The sequence below is a fragment of the Solanum dulcamara genome, chromosome 9, assembly GCF_947179165.1.
Source record: "Solanum dulcamara chromosome 9, daSolDulc1.2, whole genome shotgun sequence".
Lineage (NCBI taxonomy): Eukaryota > Viridiplantae > Streptophyta > Magnoliopsida > Solanales > Solanaceae > Solanum > Solanum dulcamara.
In genome coordinates, this window is record NC_077245.1 from 56,517,594 (window position 1) to 56,538,008 (window position 20,415).

Here is a 20,415-nt window from a genome sequence, read left to right on the forward strand (position 1 = left end):
TATAAAATCAGCCTTTAACCATGCAGGAGAAAAAAGCTACCGGCAAAAGAGGAAAGTAACATAACACCCCCTTACCTACTCATACACACCCTCAAGCCGCAACGCCCCCACTTTATCCATCATTGAGTTGGACACCTTCTTCCCCTTCTCTCTTTTTCCTCGGATTATTACAGGAGGATTTGATACTTTTCTGAGGCATATATACCCAGTTCGTGAACTCAAGGAAGCCGGTTTTGTGGGTTGATTTTAACTTAGAAAATGATCTTTGCTTCTTGATTTTTTGAACCTTTGCCATTCTTAAATGACAAGTGATCAAAAAACTTTCTGTTCTTTACTGGGTTTTCACTTCAGGTGCATCCTTATCATTTTCTTCTCTCTCGATGTGTATGTGTTTTTGAGTACCCAAATGGATTTTCTTATATTGGTGTAGCTCTTGAGATCTTAGTGATTTAAGCTACATTTTCCTTTTTTTTGTGTGGGTTTTCTGGATGTTTGGCTCTTGGGTTTGAGAAGTGTTCTGTATGTGTGTTTTTTCAGAGGGCTGTTCTATGTATGTGGAAAGAAAGATTAGGGTTTATTAGTGTTATTTTCAACATTCTATCTGTAACTTTTTTTATGAAAAGCTATTCTTTTTCTAATTAAGGAAGATTGTATAAGTTTAAGGTATCAAATGCCTTTTATCCTCCACTCAGTTTATGATCTTATTAGGATAATTAAGACTGTGGCCTAAAAAGGTAAAGCAATTATGGAAGTAGGATATCTCAAGAAATTATTGGATGATGCTATATGTAAATATGAAATTTTCCTGTATCATTATTATCTTCCAGTTGTGAGGTAGAAAATTTAAGGCCTGGGAATCAGTGGATTTGAAGCTCCATTTCTTTCCAATTTATCAAGTGGTAAACTAGGGTGAGACAAGTATGAAAAAGAGGCAATTTGGGAGATCTTATTCCAATTCTTTCCTTGGATTCTACGGATGACAGTTGCTTAGGGTATAAGTAGCGAGGTCTTGCATTTAATCTGCTAAAGTCCCTTACGGCCTTGCCCTAGATTACCTTGCAGGATTATCAGTTGTTTACTCTGCATATGGTTATTAAACTTGCATTTCTCTTGATATATGGGTTGTACCTAGCTATATGCTTATTTAGTGCTACTCCAACAAGAAATGATGCATTTGGACTGCCTTCTGGAGGTTACAAAGGATGTTATGCTCCTCTCTGTTATATTACCTCTTTCTTAGTAATAAGATCCAAGCTTATATATGAATTTTTTTGTTTGCTTTATAAGGCGGTTTAGGATTTTATGGTGTTGCATGATCTCTTCTATGTTAATCCATGGTTGGATCTGGTGTAGGTATTGGCATATCTTAATACTCATGTGACTAGCTCAATTGGTGTACCATCAGCGTTCCTGTTGCAAGTCCCCATGTTGCCGGAGGGTTAGTGGAGTCATGACTTGTGTAAAGATTGTCAGTCGTCTCAAGGGTAAAGCACTGGATTCATGAAAGTTCTTATGCTAGACTTTCCTTTATCTGGTAGGAAATTGGGAAACATAAAATTTTGGACTGTGCCCTCCACCTCTCACCTAAAATCCACCTGGCTTTCTTTTCTTGGGCTTTCTGTTTTTTCTCCTAACAAATGGCATCATAGGTGTTTCTAGTTTTTTATTTTATAAGTTCATGGTTAAATAGGCAGTTGTAGAGAAGGTTACTCAGTGGTCTACAACTTGTTAGTCCCTTGTTTTCTGCCTAATGGTACCTTCATATTTTATTTCTTTTATTTTTCTGGATATGGTAAAGAACCTTGGTTGTTTGGAGGTGGGCCTAGACCATTCCTCCCTTGTCAGCGCTTATATTTTCTGTTACTGCATAGCTAATGACAAAGTTAATTTTCTTTGCCTCTTTGTATCACAATCACATATTTCATTGTCATAATCTTTTCCCTAGTTTCAAATTACATGGTATTAACCTGCATTTATTGCCTGAAATAACCACTTACTAGAAGTAATTGGCATTGCTGAGCTCTTGTACAGTTATGTGCATGTGGCATCTCCATCCAGACCATAAATTGTGTGTGCTTGCTGAGATGCAGACTTTTCTCATATTGCAGGTTCTTTTTGCCACCTGCTGCTAGTAATTGCTCTCTGGTTGTGTAGTTATCAGAATGTAGTGGCTCTTCCTCTGTTACCTAAACCTTGGCAAACTCCTTCCACATCTGAACTACCTAGCTCACCAAACAGTGCAACTTTTCAGCCAATTGAAATATCACCAACTATGATCCCTCATTATCCTTTTCATGGAGAACCTTTGCCACCAATGTACCCTTCCTTCCCAAAGACATACGATCCTGTCTTGACTGGAAGATGCCCTGTAAATTTTTCAGTCATTTCAAGCATCACAGGGAAAACAGCATCTGATTGTACTCAATCTTTGTCGACAGTAGTAGGGAACGTGATATGCTGCCCACAGTTTAATAGCTTACTCCACATATTCCAGGGATTCTACAGCAACCATTCTGATACTTTAGTTTTACAAAATGCGGTGGCTGATGATTGTTTTAAAGATATCATCAGTATTCTAGCCAGCAGAGGAGCAAACAGCTCATTATCTAGCATGTGTTCTGTTAAGTCTTCTAATCTGACTGGTGAGTCTTGCCCCGTGAAGGACATCAGTACTTTTGAGAAAGCTGTAAATACAAGCAAACTGTTAGAATCTTGCAGCGCAGTTGATCCTCTGAAAGAGTGCTGCAGACCTGTTTGCCAGCCTGCAATTTCTGAGGCTGCACTTCAGATCTCAGGGATAAAAACGACACTCAGTGATAACAAGAACATAGTTGAAGTACCTAGTGAAATTGATACCCTTAATGATTGTAAGGGAGTGGTCTATTCATGGATTGCAAGGAAACTAAGGTTTGAGGATGCCAATACTGCATTTCGGTTGTTGTCTTCATGCAAAGTTAACAAAGGTAAGTATTATAGTATAATAAGGAACTTTTTACTAATAAGTGCTTATGTTTGTTTCAGTTTCATAAAGTACCTTTATCCCATTGCTTTGCTGTTCTCCATGGTACATAAGACCTTCACTGTTCTCTTATTTGTGTTCTTCACGACAAGGATAATGGATTGAGGGTGGAGGTTTTAGCTGAGATTGCAATGGAGGTCAGAAAGGGATTTGAACTCAATCTTGTGGTCTTTATCCAGAGTATAGAAAACTATTCTTCTTGCTTTTATTTGCCAAGTCTAAGTTTTCTGGTTAATTTAGGATGGTGAAGATGGTCAATTTTCGAGTTAGTTTTCTCTGTTTTAAAGACATTTCTCAAATGTTGGCCCCATTATATATCATTTGATTATGTTCGACTCTGAATGTGCTTTATTTCTTATACTAGGAGGGGTCGTTTGGTGTGAAGGATAACATCAAATAGTCTCGGGATTAAATTATAGTGCCACTTAATTTGTCGTTTGGTTGGCAAGTCCGGGATAACTTATCCCGGAATTAATAATTAATACCGGGATAAGTTATCCCTCCTCTTGGGTGGTATAATAATCTCGGGATAAGTTATCCCGGGATAAAATAGAGAAAATGACAAAAATATCCCTTTGTAGCCTTTTTATACATCACTTTTCACATTCATGTATATTCACATTATTGTTAATACCATGTATAATAACATTTAAAATTTTCACTACTCCTTATTTTTATAATAATTCTTTTTATCTTTTATTAAAAAATTAGACTATACAAATATAATTTTTATTTATTAATTTATTTGAGTAATTTTTATGTTTATTTATATTTTTATTTCTCTTCTACTAAAATACATATTTTTAATTATATATTTTTTTAGTCAATTGAAAGCTTGTATTTTATATATCAACTAAAATGAAAACTTTAATATTTTACAATTTAAGAGTGATATGTGCTTAAATGAATGATATAAATAATAAATTCTCTTTTACTTTAACAAATTTAATATGAAAGTTCTATTTTTAAGCTAAATAAGATGAATATTTTGTTTTTAAATACATATGGTACAATCATGGGAATGCACACACAAAAATATTTAAGCTAAATATGATTAAAAAAAATTATTTTTAAGAATGAATAACTAAAGCTTGCAAAGAAAATATAAAAAACTAAATAAAGTGAAGGGTATTTTTGTAAACAAACAACTTGTTCTTAAAATTTATGTAATCCATATTATTTTGAATACAGCAAACCAAACAATCAATATAAAATAATCCTAGAATAATTTATCCCATTATAACTAATCCCAGCATAACTTATCCCATCATAACGAATTCATCATAACTTGTCTTCAAACCAAACGACCCCGAAGAGTTTTAAGCCATATTTTGTATGATATGAGCTTATGCCATATTTTGTATGATATGAACTTGTGTCGTCATCTCATAGGCTTGTAAAAGTTGATCGTTGGATTTATATTGGTTTCTTTGTGGACTGAAGTTTAGAGGTGCTTATGTTCTTTTACTACTATTGCGAAGTTCTCATTGTTAGGAATCATTATCCTTTTCAAAAGAAAATTGTCTTTGTTAGGACACCGACTAGAAACTGCTGCGAGTATCTGACATGTGTGCAGATTTGAGTGTTAGAGTCATCATCACACGAGTCTTTAGAATTTAGGGATTATGATGGGTACTGTAAGTATGATGTATTCAATGGTTGTTTAAAATGACCTAGAAATACTTCATTTTCTTAGTTGAAAATGGGATTTAACTCGATTTCTATTTAATTATGTTAAATGATGAACAATTATTGTGTAATTATGCATCCCTTATTTTAATGATCAAAAAATTATGCGTCACCTTTTCAAAATTTACTTGTCTTTGTTTATACGTGTTGCGTGTCTAATAAACTATTTAAAAACAACATAAAATAATATTCAAAAAATATGTCTGCATTTATGTGTGGTTTGTGAGATATTGCACAGGAGCGGGGGTTTTATCTTGTGTGCACCCAAATAATAGCACCTGCGGGTTTCCCTTGTAATAAAAATAAGTGCTTGCATTATAAAAGAGAAATGACCTGAGAGGCCATTTTACTTGACTCTATTTGTTAGTTGGACCCTCCTACTCACCACTTTGCCAATTGAACCCTTAAACTCGTTGAAATTCAATATTTTAAACCCCTTTTTTTGACTTGTCATCCTATATGGCATTTTTGTGAAAGTGCATCGGATACACATATTTTAGGCGCGTGAGGCCTACTTAAAAAGCAATGACAACCACTTTTAACCTTTAGAACAATCATCTTCTTCCCCAATTATTCCTACACCATTGTTAATCAAACTTTAAGCTCCTTTTGGACTTTCACTCGATTTTTCTTCTCCAATATTCTGTCTCCACAAAATTTTCTTTCTCTTTCTTAATCTTCTGATCAGACCCATAAATTTCAGTAGATATAACAATCTCTCTTCGATTTCATCAAACACCAAAAAAAAGAAAAAATGGATCTTTGCAATTTCATCAAACACCTGGACAAATATTTAATACAACAACAACAACAACAACCCAGTGAAATCCCACAACGTGGGGTCTGGGGAGGGTAGAGTGTACGCAGACCTTACTCCTACCAAGGTAGGACGGCTGTTTTCGAGAGACCCTCGGCTAAAAAAAGGCATAAAAGGGGGTCAGATAAGGTTAAGAAATTCAAAGCGCTATAGGAAAATAAATAACGAAGGCATCACAGATAAAATAGAGTAATCAAAAGTACTGAAAGCAATAAATAGTAACAGAAATAGCAGAAATGAGAGTACAAGGAATTGTAATGTGCTAGTGCGCCTATGAATAGGGAAGAATAACGAGACTATGTACTAGCCTTTTACCCTAATGTGGGTCCTCCACAGCCTCCTATCTAAGGTCATGTCCTCGGTAAGCTGTAACTGAGCCATGTCCTGTCTAATCACCTCTCCCCAAAACTTCTTCGGCCTTCCCCTACCTCTTCTGTAACCATCCATGGCCAACCTCTCACACCTCCTCACTGGGTCATCTGTGTCTCTCCTCTTCACATGCCCAAACCATCTCAGTCTCATTTCCCGCATCTTGTCTTCCACCGAGGCCACTCCTACCTTGTCCCGAATAGCCTCATTTCTAATCCTGTCGCTCCTGGTGTGACCACACATCCATCTCAACATTCTCATCTCGGCAACTTTCATCTTTTGAATGTGAGAGATCTTAACTGGCCAACACTCTGCCCCATACAACATAGCCGGTCTAACCATCACTTTGTAGAACTTGCCCTTAAGTTGTGGTGGCACCTTCTTGTCGCATAACACTCCGGAAGCGAGCCTCCATTTCATCCACGCTGCCCCAATACGATGTGTGACATCATCGTCAATCTCCCCGCTGCCTTGCATGATAGACCCAAGATACTTAAAACTACTTCTCTTTTGAATGGCTTGGGCACCAAGCTTAACTTCCACGCCAACCTCCTGAGGTGTCTCACTAAACTTGCACTCTAAGTACTCTGTCTTGGTCATACTCAGCTTAAACCCTTTAGACTTCAAGGTATGTCTCCAATCCTCCAGCTTAGCATTAACTCCACTACGAGTCTCATCAATCAGGACTATGTCATCCGCGAAAAGCATACACCATGGCACCTCACCTTGAATTTGTCGCGTCAATGCATCCATTACCAAGGCAAATAAAAATGGACTTAGAGCTGATCCTTGATGCAACCCCATCCCAACTGGAAAATGCTCTGAGTCCCCTCCTACTGTCCTTACCCTGGTTTTGGCTCCCTCATACATGTCCTTGATCACCCTAATGTATGCCACAGGTACATCTTTAGCCTCCAAACATTTCCATAGTATCTCTCTTGGAACTTTATCGTAGGCCTTTTCTAAGTCGATGAATACCATATGCAAGTCTCTCTTCCTCTCCCTATATTGCTCCACCAGTCTCCTCATAAGATGGATGGCTTCTGTAGTTGAGCGTCCCGGCATAAATCCGAACTGGTTCTCTGAAATAGACACGCCTCTCCTCACCCTCATCTCCACCACTCTTTCCCACACTTTCATAGTGTGGCTTAGTAACTTGATACCTCTATAGTTGTTGCAACTCTGGATATCCCCTTTGTTTTTGTATAGAGGGATCATTACGCTCGACCTCCATTCTTCGGGCATCGTTGCCGTTTTAAAGATGACATTAAATAACCTAGTCAGCCACTCCAAACCTACCAAGCTGGCGCTCTTCCAAAATTCCCCAGGAATCTCGTCAGGTCCGGTTGCTCTTCCCCAGTGCATCCTACGAACAGCACCCTTAACCTCTTCGACCTTAATACTCCTGCAATATCCAAAATTGCGACGCCTCTCTGTATGTTCCAAATCTCCCAACACAAAGTCTCTGTCCCCTACGTCATTCAAGAGTTTATGGAAGTATGACTGCCACCTCTGTTTAATGAGAGTCTCTTCTACCAATACTTTTCCATGCTCGTCCTTAATGCACTTCACTTGATCCACATCGCGTTCCCTTCTCTCCCGCGCCCTGGCTAGCTTGAACAATTTCCTATCCCCACCTTTTTCTTCTAGTTCAGCATAAAGGCGTTCAAAAGCTATCGTTTTTGCCGTCGAAACAGCCGACTTCGCCTCCTTCTTCGCTATCTTATAAAGTTCCTTATTCGTCCACTTCTCCACCTCATCCGTGCTTTCTATCAACTTCGCGTACGCCATTTTCTTTGCTTCCACCTTCCCTTGCACTTCTACATTCCACCACTAGTCCCCTTGATGTCGACTACGACTACCTGTCGAGACTCCCAACACTTCCCTTGCTACAACCCTAATACAACTAGTCGTCCTATCCCACATACTGTTCGCATCCCCACTACTATTCCAGGCCCCCATGTCCTTCAATTTCTCTCCCATCTCCAGGGCACTAGCCGTGGTCAAACTCCCCCATCTGATCCTAGGTCGATCATTCCCGACCCTCTTCTTCCTCGTCATCTTGATCCCTAAATCCATTACCAAGAGCTTATGTCGGGTTGTAAGGTTGTCTATCGGAATGACCTTGCAGTCTTTGCACAGACCTTTATCATCCTTCCTAAGGAGTAAAAAGTCTATCTGAGTCTTAGCCACCGAACTACTGAAGGTTACCAAGTGGTCTTCCTTTTTTGGGAAATTCGAATTAACTATCACCAACCCAAAAGCTCTTGCGAACTCCAAAAGTGAAACTCCTCCATTTCTGTCCCCGAAGCCAAAGCCTCCATGCACATCGTCATACCCTCCCGAAATAGACCCGATGTGCCCATTGAAGTCCCCTCCCACGAAAAGCTTCTCAGTAGGCGGTATGCTTCCCACTAACTCGTCCAAATCCTCCCAAAAGCGCCTCTTCTCCTCCTCTGCTAAGCCCGCTTGCGGCGCATAAGCACTAATAATGTTCAAAGTGGTCCCTTCAACGACCACCTTAATCGACATCATCCTATCCGTGATTCTCCTAACCTCCACCACCTGATCCCTTAGATCACTGTCTACTAAAATGCCTACCCCATTCCTATACTTTGATCTACCAGAGAACCAAAGCTTATACCCGTCTACCTCCTTAGCTTTAGTACCTACCCATTTGGTCTCTTGGACACAAGCTATATTAATTTTCCTTTTCTTAAGAATCTTAACTAGCTCTATTGACTTTCCCGTTAACGTCCCAATGTTCCAAGAACCTACTCTTAGTCTAGACTCTCCTTTAACCCATTTACCCCTCCTTACCCTCGTCCCCGACCCTAAATGAGAACATGACCCTAATCTACCATCACTATTCAAAGCCACGAAAACGCGTATGAACTACTAAAGTATTCAATGGTCTAAAGTCAGCAAAATATAACGACAAGTGTATGAACAAAGAATATTTGGAAACCGGAGGTACCAATTCCAGTTGAAAAGAACCTGGTTCACGCGCTAAAAATACTGTTCACCTCGAAACACTGTTCACGTGCCGGAAACACTGTTCATGTGCCGGAAAAACTGTTCATGTGCCGGAAACACTGTTCATGCGCCGGAAATACCGAAAAACCTGTGCAAAAACTGCTCGAAAATCTACTGGGTTTTGGAATTTCACGGAGATAAATCAAAGATGAAAATCTAAATATTTAATCTTCCTCCATTTTCATCAAACACATAGGAAAAGATTTAAGCTTTCTCCAATTTCATTAAACACTCCAAAAAAATAAAAATTTCTCCAATCTCATTAAACACCCAAAAATGTTTTTAGAATTTTTTCAATTTTATCAAACACAAAAAAAGAAGAGGAAAACTCTGCAAAAATCACACGATAATTACTACAAATTGTTAAATCCTAAATGTGACATACACTAGAATTGGAGGTGATTTCATTAGAACCCATTACACTAAACAAAAAGTAAAGAATTTTACACTCCCTTAAAACTAACTATTGCACTAATATATATATATATATATATATATATATATATATATATATATATAGAGAGAGAGAGAGAGAGAGAGAGAGAGAGAGAGAGAGAGAGAGAGATCTAAAAACAATGAATAGGTATATAGAATTAAAAAACATGAAAAATATTTTAAAAGCAACTCGAGTTGCAATTGAACTATGAAAGCTTTAATCAATTGAATGTTCCACTCAGTTATCCAACAACAAGCTCTAATCATAGTTAACCACTAAAAATACACATGAAAATAGAGGATTCATAAACTAGCGCCAACCAGATTCTTCATAATCATTCACAGATGCAAAGGAAAGAAAAATAATAATTAAAAAAGAACTGTCCCAACAAGATCCTTTCTTGTTTAATTTTTTATTCAACAAAGAACTGAGGTGGAATAAGTTTTTTTAGACTTTCAACATATAATTTCCTATGTGGCATTTTTTAATGACGTGGAAACTGATGTGTTCTCAATTGTAATACACGCACTAATAACTCATCCATTAAAGGGTTTAAAACATTATGTTTCAATGGGTTTAAGGGTTCAGTTGTCAAATTGGTGAGTAGGAGGATCCAACTGACAAATGAAGCCAAGTACAATGGTCTCCCAGGTCATTCCGCCATTATAAAATAAAAATTAACAAAAAGTTGCAAGTTCCAAAATGATAAATGATAGTCTTGTTTAGAGTTTTGCATCCACTCTAGTGGTTTTTACTCTAGTTCATCACTTGTTTCATTGTACAAAAGTATTATAGGAATAGTGTTTAATTAGAAGGTAAAAGCTTTTGTCCAACTTTACATGAGCACTTGGGTATGTGCATTGCATGCATATTTCCTGTTAATTATTACAAAATTTGTGCACGATTGCTTACAAATTATTAAAATTCTTTGCCCACATTTTACTTATTTTTCTAAGTGCCAAACCTGTTATTACCTTAGTAACCACATAGTTAGTCAGACTCGTCAAATACTAACCGTCTCTATAATTTTTAACTAGATGATATCTCACCATACTTATATTGTATTTGTAAAGTCCATTTACTCACACCCATACTATGTAGTAAAGACAGAGTATAAACAAATCTTGTTAAAACTTAATCTTAGTCTTATCTATATATTAGGCAGGTACTAAGATCTTACTTATTAGGTTGACCGATTAGATGAAAATTGAGTCTCTTGAGATATGCATTAGGTTACATTATCAAACATGTAATGTTTCATAAGTTCTTGTGGTTACAATATCAAACTTTTAATGTTTCTAGATTTGTAATGAAAACCATTTGACTATATATAATTTTGGAGACAAGCCCTAGAATCTAAAGGTTTCAGGTTAAGCAGGACTAAAATAGAGTACTTGGAATGCAAGTTCACTGACAATGCATGAAGCAAAGGTGGAAGTGAAGATCGATCACAAGTCATATCTAAGAGAGGAAGTTTAAAGCATCTTGGAGCTATAATCCAAGAAACAACGAGATTGACAATGATGTCGCACATCGTATTTGAGTGGGGCGGGTAAAATGGAGGCTCACGTCCAAGCAACTGTGTGATAAGAATGTGTCATCAAAACTTTAAGGTAAATTCTATAGATTAGTGGTTTAGACCTATATTACTGTATGGGATAGAGTGTTGGCATGTCAAGAACACTCATTCAAACGATGCATGTAATAAAGAGGAGGATGCTAAGATGGATTTGTGGGCATACTTGGTGAGATATGATAAGAACAAAGTTATACAAGACAAGGTGAGAATGACCTTTATGATTTGACAAGATGAGGAAGCTATAATGATTCAAGCATGTGAAGAGGTGCGTTGAAGCACCAATAAGGAGGTGTGAGAGGTAGGCTATAGCAGGCTTTAAGAGAGGTAGAGGTAGGTCATAATAGGATGGGAATGAGATGGTTAGACAAGACATGACACGTTTTCAGTTTACTGAGGACGTGACCCTAGATATAAAGGTCAGAGACTAGAGTAGAAGGGTAGTAGGTCACTGAGTGTTGTCGTGCTTTCATGGGAAGAGGTAGATGATTAAAGTAGAACGGTAGTAGGTAGCAGAGCGTTGTCGTACTTTTATGTGGGAGAGGTACAAGCTAGTCCTCTCTTTTTATCTTCTCATTATTTAGCAGTATTAGTTGGTATTTGCAAAGTACTTTATTCTCTCCCCTCTGACAATATAACAATCAATCTTTATGTGTTTGGTCCTCTCGTGAATCGGTGGATTTGATGCAATGTAAAGTGCAGCCTCATTATCTCACACATGTTCCATTTTTCCCCTCTAAATTTTAAATCTTTAACAATTGCTTGATCCATATGAGTTCACATGTAGCCACTGCCATAACTTAATATTCAGCCGCTATACTCAATCTAGCAATCACATTTTGTTTTTTACTTTTCGAAGACCAAATTTCTCCAAACTAGAACATATTATCTAGAAGCAGATCGTCTGTCAGAGGGTTTCTGCCTAATCTGCGTTTTTGTATTCAACAATTTTCTTATGTCCTCTATCTTTGCAATGTAATACTGTCTGGGGAGCAAATTTTTATTGCATTCTAATGACTGTCACAAGGAGAATCCAAGAATCGACTTACAACACTAACGAAAGTCAATTTCCGATCGAGTCATAGTGGGATAATTTATTTTTTCTACCAACCTCTTATATATCTTCCAGGATCACTAAGAGGCTCCTATGACATGGTAAGAGCTTAGCATTTTGGATCCACTAGATTATCAATAATTCTACAATTTGTCATCCCAGTCTCAAGAATATTAAGTGGCAATACTTTGTGAAATTGAAATTCTTAATCTGGATTGAGCAATCTCATTGCCCAAGAAGTACCTCAATCAACCAAGATCCGTCGTATGAAAGTGTTGAAAAAGGTGATGTTACAAGTTGGTACTTCTCTTTTCATCATTACTTGTAATGACCATGTCATCAACTAAACCACCAAGTACATAGAATGACAAACTTCACTTTGAACCATGCCAAATTTTTGAATAACCATGTTAAATTTTTTGAACCATGCTTGAGGAGATTTCTAGGCCATAAAGTGATTGTTGTAGTTTTCACACCATGTTACTAGATTCCCTGTGCACCCAAACTTGATGGTTAATCCATATATACTTCATCTTCGAGATCCCCATGAAGAAAGTCATTTTTAATATCGAACTAGTCCAATAGAAAACAACCACCTTAAATAAAAAAGACCGACTGAAGCAATCTTAGCTACATAATCTACCCTAGTATATTGTTTATGGCTTTTTGATTATTACATGATTTTATTGTTGTTTTGGCTACTTTGGCACTGTTTTTTGTTTTGATTTCTCTTCATTGTCTTCTTCTTTATATTGGGATTTGTAGCACTTGAGCAAATGGTCTTTCGAAAGCAACCTCTTTACCTCCATGAGGTAGTGGTAAGATATGCGTACATTCTACCCTCCTTAGACCCCACTTGTGGGATTTCATTGGGTATGTTGTTGTATGAGAGAAGGTATCACCATAGTCAAGACCAATATATAACCTTGATGAGTAGTCATGCCTTTAGGTGACCAATCTCTCCATAATGGGCAAACTTCACCATGTATACCCAATAACAATCAACTGTAGACTTATTTCGAGGTACAGAAATAAACTCTCAAGTACCACTAGGGTGTAGGCAAATATTTTCCCAATCATAGCTTATTGCCAACCTGAATGGGAAAGACCTTCACATGAAGTCTTGGGAACAGAAACAAATGATAGTGACGAAACGAAGGCAAAATGAGTGGGTGAAAAATGATGGTAGCTCAAACAATTAGATAGGATGAGGGTTATAAGTAGAAGAATACCTTTTCGAGTGGCAATGGGAAAACTTTGTGTAGATAGGTCTCCAACAAGCAAAGACTGGTGACTCCCAAATACCATTAGGGTGTAGGCAAATATTTGCTCAATCATAGTTTATTGCAACCTGGATGAAAAAGACCTTCACATTAAGTCTTGTGAATAGACACAAATAATAGTGACGATACAAAGGTAAAAGAGTGGGTGACAAATGATGGTAGCTCAAACAAATATAGATAGGATGAGGGTTATGAGTAGAAGAATACCTTTCTGAGTGGCCATGGGAGAACTTTGTGTAGATACGTCCCCAATAGGCAAAGACTGGTGGCGGGCGTGAATCATTTGGATCGGGATGAAGAGTGCAGACAATGATGTTAAGTCAAAAGTGGTGGAGGTGGAGTTGAGGAAGACAAAGCAGTAAAAGGTGGAGTGGAAGGATAGACGATGTTAGAATCTCCAAATGATGGAATTGGTAAAACCTCCAAAAAGTCTATATGTTCAGTAGTAAAGGATGTAAAGTAGCGTTGACCTTCAAAATAAGTAACATCAATGGGCATACAATATCGCTAGAGGTCAGGTGAGTAAGATCTATATCCCTTTTGTACCCTCGAATAAACAAGAAATACACATTTAAGAGTACAAAAAGCCAATTTGTCTTTCCTCGAGTGAGGACATGGATAAAGCATGTGCTCCAAAATACACGTGATGGAAGAGAAAACAAGGTGGACTAAGCAAACAAACCAAAATGTAGAACCTTATTATGAATGTTTGGGTAAGGCATATTAATGATCAAATAACAAGATGTGAGTATTGGATTCCCTCAAAAGCACCATGGAACTTGTGTTTGTATGTAGTGCGAGTAGTCTCAATAATATGTCTATTTGTCTTTCCGCGATCCCATTTTGTAGTGGAGTGTAAGAGCAAGATGTTCGATGAATAATTCCATGGGCACACACACATTGTTGAAATTGAAATGATAATAAATAAGGGTGAGCATTTAGGCCATTCAGATTGGATATGAAATTTCAATTTGGATTTTTGGTTTTCGGATTGTAGAAACTACAATCCAAATCCAATCCTAATAGTCTCGGATTGGATTAGATTTTTTATGTTTCATTTTAGATTAATTCGTTTAGATATTTTGGATTTTCGGTTTTGACTTTTGAGTTTTTATGTCATGCCATAACAATTAATTGCCTCGATACACCTAATAGTTTGCTCCTTAGAATGTTTAACTTTCTTAAGTTAACCAGGATTGAGGCCACCTTGTCGCCCATATGTGTATTAAGCTTTACATACTCATGGAATGTTTTCCATTTTTATCTAGATAAGTAGTCACAAAAACATGATATCAGAGATGGCAATAAAGTTATTTAATGTTAATCAATGAAATCATTTAAGTTGCGCGGACTCTTCACTTTTGATGTTGCACCTGTGTCGGATTCTCCCAAAATAAACTACTTTTGGAGAATCCGACACGCACCCATTGACATTTTTGAAGAGTCCAAGCAACATAGGAAATCATGTAATGTTATTCAATAGCAAATATGACGGGTATGACCATAGGGTATTAATCTATTAGACTTTTGGTAATTGGATTTATTAGTATGGGGAACTCCTATGGGTAGGACTAAATATTAGGTATAACATTTTTGGACTTTCAGATATCCGAAAATTCATAGTACTAAATTTGATATCCAATTGGCAATTCATAAATGTAAAATATAAAATCCGAAGTCCAATCCATAATACAAAAATTCAAAAAAGTACGAATTTCAGGTTGGCCCAAACTATACCCACTCCCTAATAATAAGTCCATCTGACTCACACTCTTCACCAATCATCCTTCCCGTACTGACATTTTGTATTACAAAAAAATCATTAAAGAATGAGATGAAACAATTAAAAGCTCTAGCCAAATGACTAATTGACAGAAGACTAAAGGGACAATCAGGGACAAAAAGAACATTATCCAGTCTTGAGGAAGGTAAAAGATTGACTGGACTGACTCCATTTGCCATGGTCAGAGAACCATTAGTTAAGGTAATGGTTGTAAGGGACCGATAATAAGTAATATTAAAAAATAAAGATTTGTTACTAGAAATGTGGTCGGAAGTATGACCCAGGGACCAAGTGAGATAAATCATTCTGAGCAACATCAGCATTTCTTGGTTTACCATGTAAAGAGTAGCACAGATCACAAGTATGACCCAACTAGTTACAATAGCTACACCTTGACCAATGTTTTCCAGAGTTGTTTTATGTTGATTTCCATATTGATTTCAAGTCTAGAATGTAGTCTGAGATCTAGAACAGAAGAATCTGTAGATGTTACCTATGACTAGACGACATAGGTGGTGCAACTAGTAGTAATAATCGTGCGATTTACCACTCAAGCGAATAGGTCATCCATAACAAGAATAGTGGTGCTAGCCAAAATTTGTTCATGCACAAAGTCAAAGATTAGATGGAAGTCCAGCTGGTGTAACAACTAAAAACATCCGTTGCTGCATTTGTTTTTCAACACTCGTAGTGGTGGACAAATAACTCATTAAATTCTTTCATAATTGCCTAAATCTGTTTATGCTACATAGACATAGCCAAATCCGCCTTTTTAAGGTTACTCAACGGAGAAATCATATTATAAAAGCAGGAGATATCATTCGTGTATAGCACACGAGACTTTTTTTTTTCCAAACTAAGAAGCAAGTTTGAAATGGAAGAAACAAGGACATCAACTTCGAATAAACATACTTCCACAAGAAACTACACAATTGAACATCAATCTTCTCCCCTTCTCCCCCACTCTTTTCATTAATATCATTAGCCTGTTTAATTAAGTGATCTTGAACATCCTGTCCCTTACTCCATAATTGAATAGAGAAGACCAATATAAGTAAGTTTCACTACTTATCAAGGGTTAAGTAGTGATAGACTGACCCAAATTGCTGGAAACCATGGTCTTAGCATAAAGATATTTGATCCAGGAGACATGATGATGGGGTCAAAGAAAAATTTAATCAAATATCAAGTATATGCTAATGTAGATGTTATTGGAGTGAAATATACACGTGTTAAACTGTCTGAGTTTGAAAGATGGAAAGTCTAAACTGTCTGAGTTCGAAAGATGGAAAGTCACCAGAAATCTGAAAAAATTGGAAGTATTCATTGGAAAAACAAATTTGGTCAACAAAAAGTGGTCAGAATCAGTGAGGTACTTGTATGGGTAGCCTCGGCAAGACCACTGGAAGAAACAAGTTGAAAAATGGTTAGAGGAGCTTGCACGTGTCGCCGCATGGAGCAGATGTGCTCGGTGGACAGATTGTTTTGACAGTGTGTCAAATTAACTCCTGGAGTGATTGACTAGGGTTTGCTCGCCAAGGGATGGAGAACACTAATGGTATTAGTTTTCACACAACATTGAAGAAGAAGTTATGACACAAAACAATCCCTAGAAAGTTGTCAGAAAAATTATGTCGATGGAAGTTTCATTTTTTATGTGTTGCTAGCATTAGTCAGGCTTTGATATAATGTGAAGCAAAAGAGAAAATAAGATAGAAAATCGATTTTATTATTCCATCAAGCTATTGGGGCTTAAATAATCATGTTTACAACAATAACAACAACAACATACCCTCTGGAATTCCACAAGTGGGCTTTGGGGTGGGTAGAGTGTACACAAACCTTATCCCTACCTGGTGAAGGTAGAAAGACTGTTTTGGAGGACCCGCGGCTCAAGTACAACAAATAAATAACCATTTTTACATTGTTTGAAAAAGGAAAGGAAATCAATATGTATTACAATAGGAGTAGAGCATCGAGGGTTCGAAACCGGCTTTAGTTTTTTTTTTTAAGTTTAAAAAAAACAATATGAGTAAATTAAGCCACCTACTATATTTATTTTCATATATTCTAGAATATTCACAAGGATTCTAATAGCTAGCATCTGCGATTCAGAAGTTAGTTTTGTTTTTCGTGCCCCTGGGGTTTCGGTTCAAATAAGAGTTTGCCTGGTTATTAAGAGGGAGTCATACTTTAGATTTAGACTACTTTTTTCAAAATAAACTATCTTAAAGCTCGTAGTATTTGCTGCTTCCAAACCTGGTTGACAGGACGTGGTTCCAGGCAACCCCATCAATACTTGAGCTTAAAAATGGTATATTGGATATAGAGCCAGCACAGAGTTCTTGTTCCACGAGCACAATCACGTGGTTCGACGCTCTTCATGATTTCAAACCCTGATGTGGTCCAAAAGTTGGTATTTAAGTAAAGAAGGGTATTCAGAGCCCCATTATTATCTGAGTTCCTCACCATGAGCCAGTTTGCCTTCAAATATTTCTAGGTTATAAAAAAGTATCAGTTTGGTTTCCTTGTCTATTCTCTATCTTAAGTCTTAAACTTTAGTATCTGTATTTGTTATTTTCTATGCCAAGTTTGAGCTTTATTTGCTACGATTTGATCCAATTATGCTAGATCCACTGAAAAATCTAGTTAGGTTGTTAAGACATAAAGCACTAAATTCATCTGAAAAGGTGCATCTTTTCTTAATGTATTAATGTTGTATGTAGTCCTTGAAATGGAATTATCCTTGAGATAGAAATTTGAAGCTGTCAACTTTTATGATATTTTCATCTCTTCCCTAGATTAAGTGAGAAGGATAAATGCAGCAGTTTGTTGCCTTATTATGCCCAAGTGGTATACCTTCTAAAGTATGTAAGGCATATTTTTAAACTATTGTCTTTTGGATGTAGCTTGTCCCCTGGACTTCAAGCAGCCATCAGAAGTGATCAACGCATGCAGAAATTTAGCTGCTCCCAGTCCTTCATGTTGTAGCGCGTTAAATGCCTACATCACAAGGATACAGAAGGAAATGTTGATCACAAATCGGCAAGCAATTATATGTGCTGCTGTATTTGGTTCTATGTTACAGAAGGCTGGAGTCATGACAAATGTTTATGAGCTTTGTGATGTTGACTTGAAGGATTTTAGTCTTCAAGGTGATTATTCATTTCGTGATTTTGTCCATTTATTTATGTCTCTTGTTTCTTGGAGCTGACATTTGTGTTCTTTTCACCTGTCTTCTTTTTGCTTTGGTGGAGCAGCGTATGGGCAAGAAGGTACAGATTCTCTTTCAGAGACCATGCTTGGAAGTTGATTTATATTTGTGTAATTATACAGTACTGAGCTATAGTTGAATTTTAACTGTAATCTGTTGTTAAGAAGTATTGCCTGGGTATTACTAATTGAAAAAGAAAGAGTTGGCTGGGTGTTCATCAATATTTAGAAATGTATGCAGTAACATGCAATTTTAGGTCGAGAAATAGTAGTTTCAAATGCTGGATGCAGGATTTGCTCTTCCATCTTCCTTAATGAAATTGAAAATATCTTATGAAATCTCGCGTCTTGTACAGTTTGATAATACTTCCTCTCATGTGCCCCCGGTACTACTTTTCGTCTAACATTAGCAAAGACAGTTGACATGCACTACCGATAAATTCTATGAAATGTTTACATATTGTCCACATCTATTCTGTTTCGCGGGAGGGGGTGGGGGAACCAGATTGAATCGTCCTAACAGAATGGATTCTACTCTAATCAGATTAACAGGTTCTTTAAGTGGCTTATTCATGATATCAAAATGTCGTTGTCCTTATCTGAAGGATAGCCATAAAATCAGCAGATCCATTTCCTTATCTATTCTATGCTTAGTTGTGTACATGGCCCTTAGTTTAAGATATTTCATATATGTGGTCATGAGAACTTAAAGGTTCTTGGGTTCTGGAAACTACGTATATATCTGCAGTTAATGAAAAACAATTTGAAGTTTCTCTGTTGGCTTTAGATTTATACAGAACTGCATGTTACTATACTAGCATTTTGTTGATGGAAAGTATGTTTACCATGACCAAAAAACATTGGGTTTCCATAGTAAGAACTTTTTAGCTATTCTCGGTCTAGTTTATACTGATGAAGTTGTTCATATTAATGAAGCAGGGTGCTTGCTTCGAAGCTTACCTGCAGATCTGGTATATGACAATTCAACCGGGTTCAGTTTTACTTGTGACTTAAATGACAATATTGCTGCTCCATGGCCTTCATCATCGTCGGTCACATCCTTGTCTCTTTGTGCTCCTGGTAACTTACAGACAATTTCCCATCTTTAAATTGATTTTAGTGATTCCATAGAAGTTAGAATAATTCCTTGGTGTCTCTGGCTAAATACCATCTTTTACTGATCCACTTCAATTTGCAGAGATGTCTTTGCCAGCTTTACCAACATCACAGACATTTAGTTCTGGTGAGGATCTTTCAGTTCCTAGCTTGTTTTTATGCTATTCATTGCTGATGGCCTTTTTATTTTACTTCTGTTGCATGCGCCTGTGTAAGGAGAGCGGTGCTGGGGTGGGTTCTTCCCGTTTGACCTCATAAACGTAGTTCTCATTTTGCCTTGGAGAGTGAGTATTCGCCATTGGATACTCTTTTATCCTATCGCGAGGGAGGGAAGGAGGGGTTGCAGATGGTGTTTTAACTGTTTCATAATGTTATGGTGCCTCGAAGGTTGACTGCAGAGTTTTTTACCTCTTTGTAGGAACCAATCTCTTTATTTTGAGTTGAAATATGATACATGTGTTGTTGCCGTGATTGCAGGCTGTCACCTGGGCGGAGTGCATTTCCTCGTGTCCACTACTATGATTTTTGTTTCAACATTGTTGTACTGAATAGAGCCTATAGGAAGACAGACACTGAATGACCAGATCACATGTATATGTTTTGAGTATCCTTATGTATAGCTGCTGGTATTTGCTTAGCGATTCATGCTTTTGCGACTACGATTGTCTAAAAAATTGCATGCAATGTGCAATTTATTCTTCTGCAATTGCATTCTGTTCCGCTGAACTCTGAACAAAATCTCTCTTATTCCCGAACTCTTCCCCAAGTTTGGCTGTGTTGTCTTTCATCATTTAGGAACTCATCGTTGTGATGATAATTATCATTATTGAGTCGCTTCCATCCTTGTAAAGAATTTCAACTCCACTTAATATTCATGTGTCAATTTAGGGGTCGTTTGGTGTGAAGGATAACATCAAATAGTCTCGAGATTAAATTATAGTACTACATAATTTGTCGTTTGGTTGGCAAGTTCGGGGTTCAGGATAACTTATCCCTTGGTAACGTCCAAAAATCGAGGTCATAA

At 37.2% G+C, this 20,415-nt stretch overlaps 2 protein-coding genes across 5 annotated transcripts; one reads left to right on the plus strand and one right to left on the minus strand.

The window, feature by feature from the left end:
* Positions 1-28: 28 nt before the first annotated feature.
* Positions 29-20,117, plus strand: LOC129902035 (uncharacterized GPI-anchored protein At1g61900-like). 4 transcript variants are annotated; one of them, XM_055977048.1, is made up of 8 exons: positions 30-351; positions 1,354-1,484; positions 2,109-2,963; positions 17,972-18,217; positions 18,323-18,337; positions 19,212-19,355; positions 19,474-19,518; positions 19,869-20,117. In XM_055977048.1, exons 2-8 carry the CDS (start codon positions 1,451-1,453, stop codon positions 19,937-19,939), a joined length of 1,410 nt encoding a protein of 469 aa, XP_055833023.1. In that variant the 5' UTR covers positions 30-351; positions 1,354-1,450; the 3' UTR covers positions 19,940-20,117. The 4 variants fall into 4 exon arrangements, with proteins under 4 accessions (XP_055833026.1, XP_055833023.1, XP_055833025.1 ...); XM_055977050.1 differs by having other exon boundaries at positions 19,215-19,355; XM_055977051.1 differs by lacking the exon at positions 1,354-1,484 and having other exon boundaries at positions 29-351.
* LOC129902036 (uncharacterized) lies at positions 5,486-6,686 on the minus strand. Its single transcript, XM_055977052.1, has one exon. It carries the CDS (start codon positions 6,645-6,647, stop codon positions 5,829-5,831), a length of 819 nt encoding a protein of 272 aa, XP_055833027.1. The 5' UTR covers positions 6,648-6,686; the 3' UTR covers positions 5,486-5,828.
* Positions 20,118-20,415: the final 298 nt, after the last annotated feature.

Excerpts from the sequence above, each read along its gene's own strand:
- LOC129902036 (XM_055977052.1), bottom strand. The coding sequence starts at position 6,647 with ATGGATGCATTGACGCGACAAATTCAAGGTGAGGTGCCATGGTGTATG.
- LOC129902035 (XM_055977048.1), top strand. The coding sequence starts at position 1,451 with ATGACTTGTGTAAAGATTGTCAGTCGTCTCAAGG. Across the intron at positions 19,356-19,473 it reads CTTGTCTCTTTGTGCTCCTG|AGATGTCTTTGCCAGCTTTA; the intron begins GTAACTTACAGA and ends TTCAATTTGCAG. Across the intron at positions 19,519-19,868 it reads ATCACAGACATTTAGTTCTG|GCTGTCACCTGGGCGGAGTG; the intron begins GTGAGGATCTTT and ends CCGTGATTGCAG.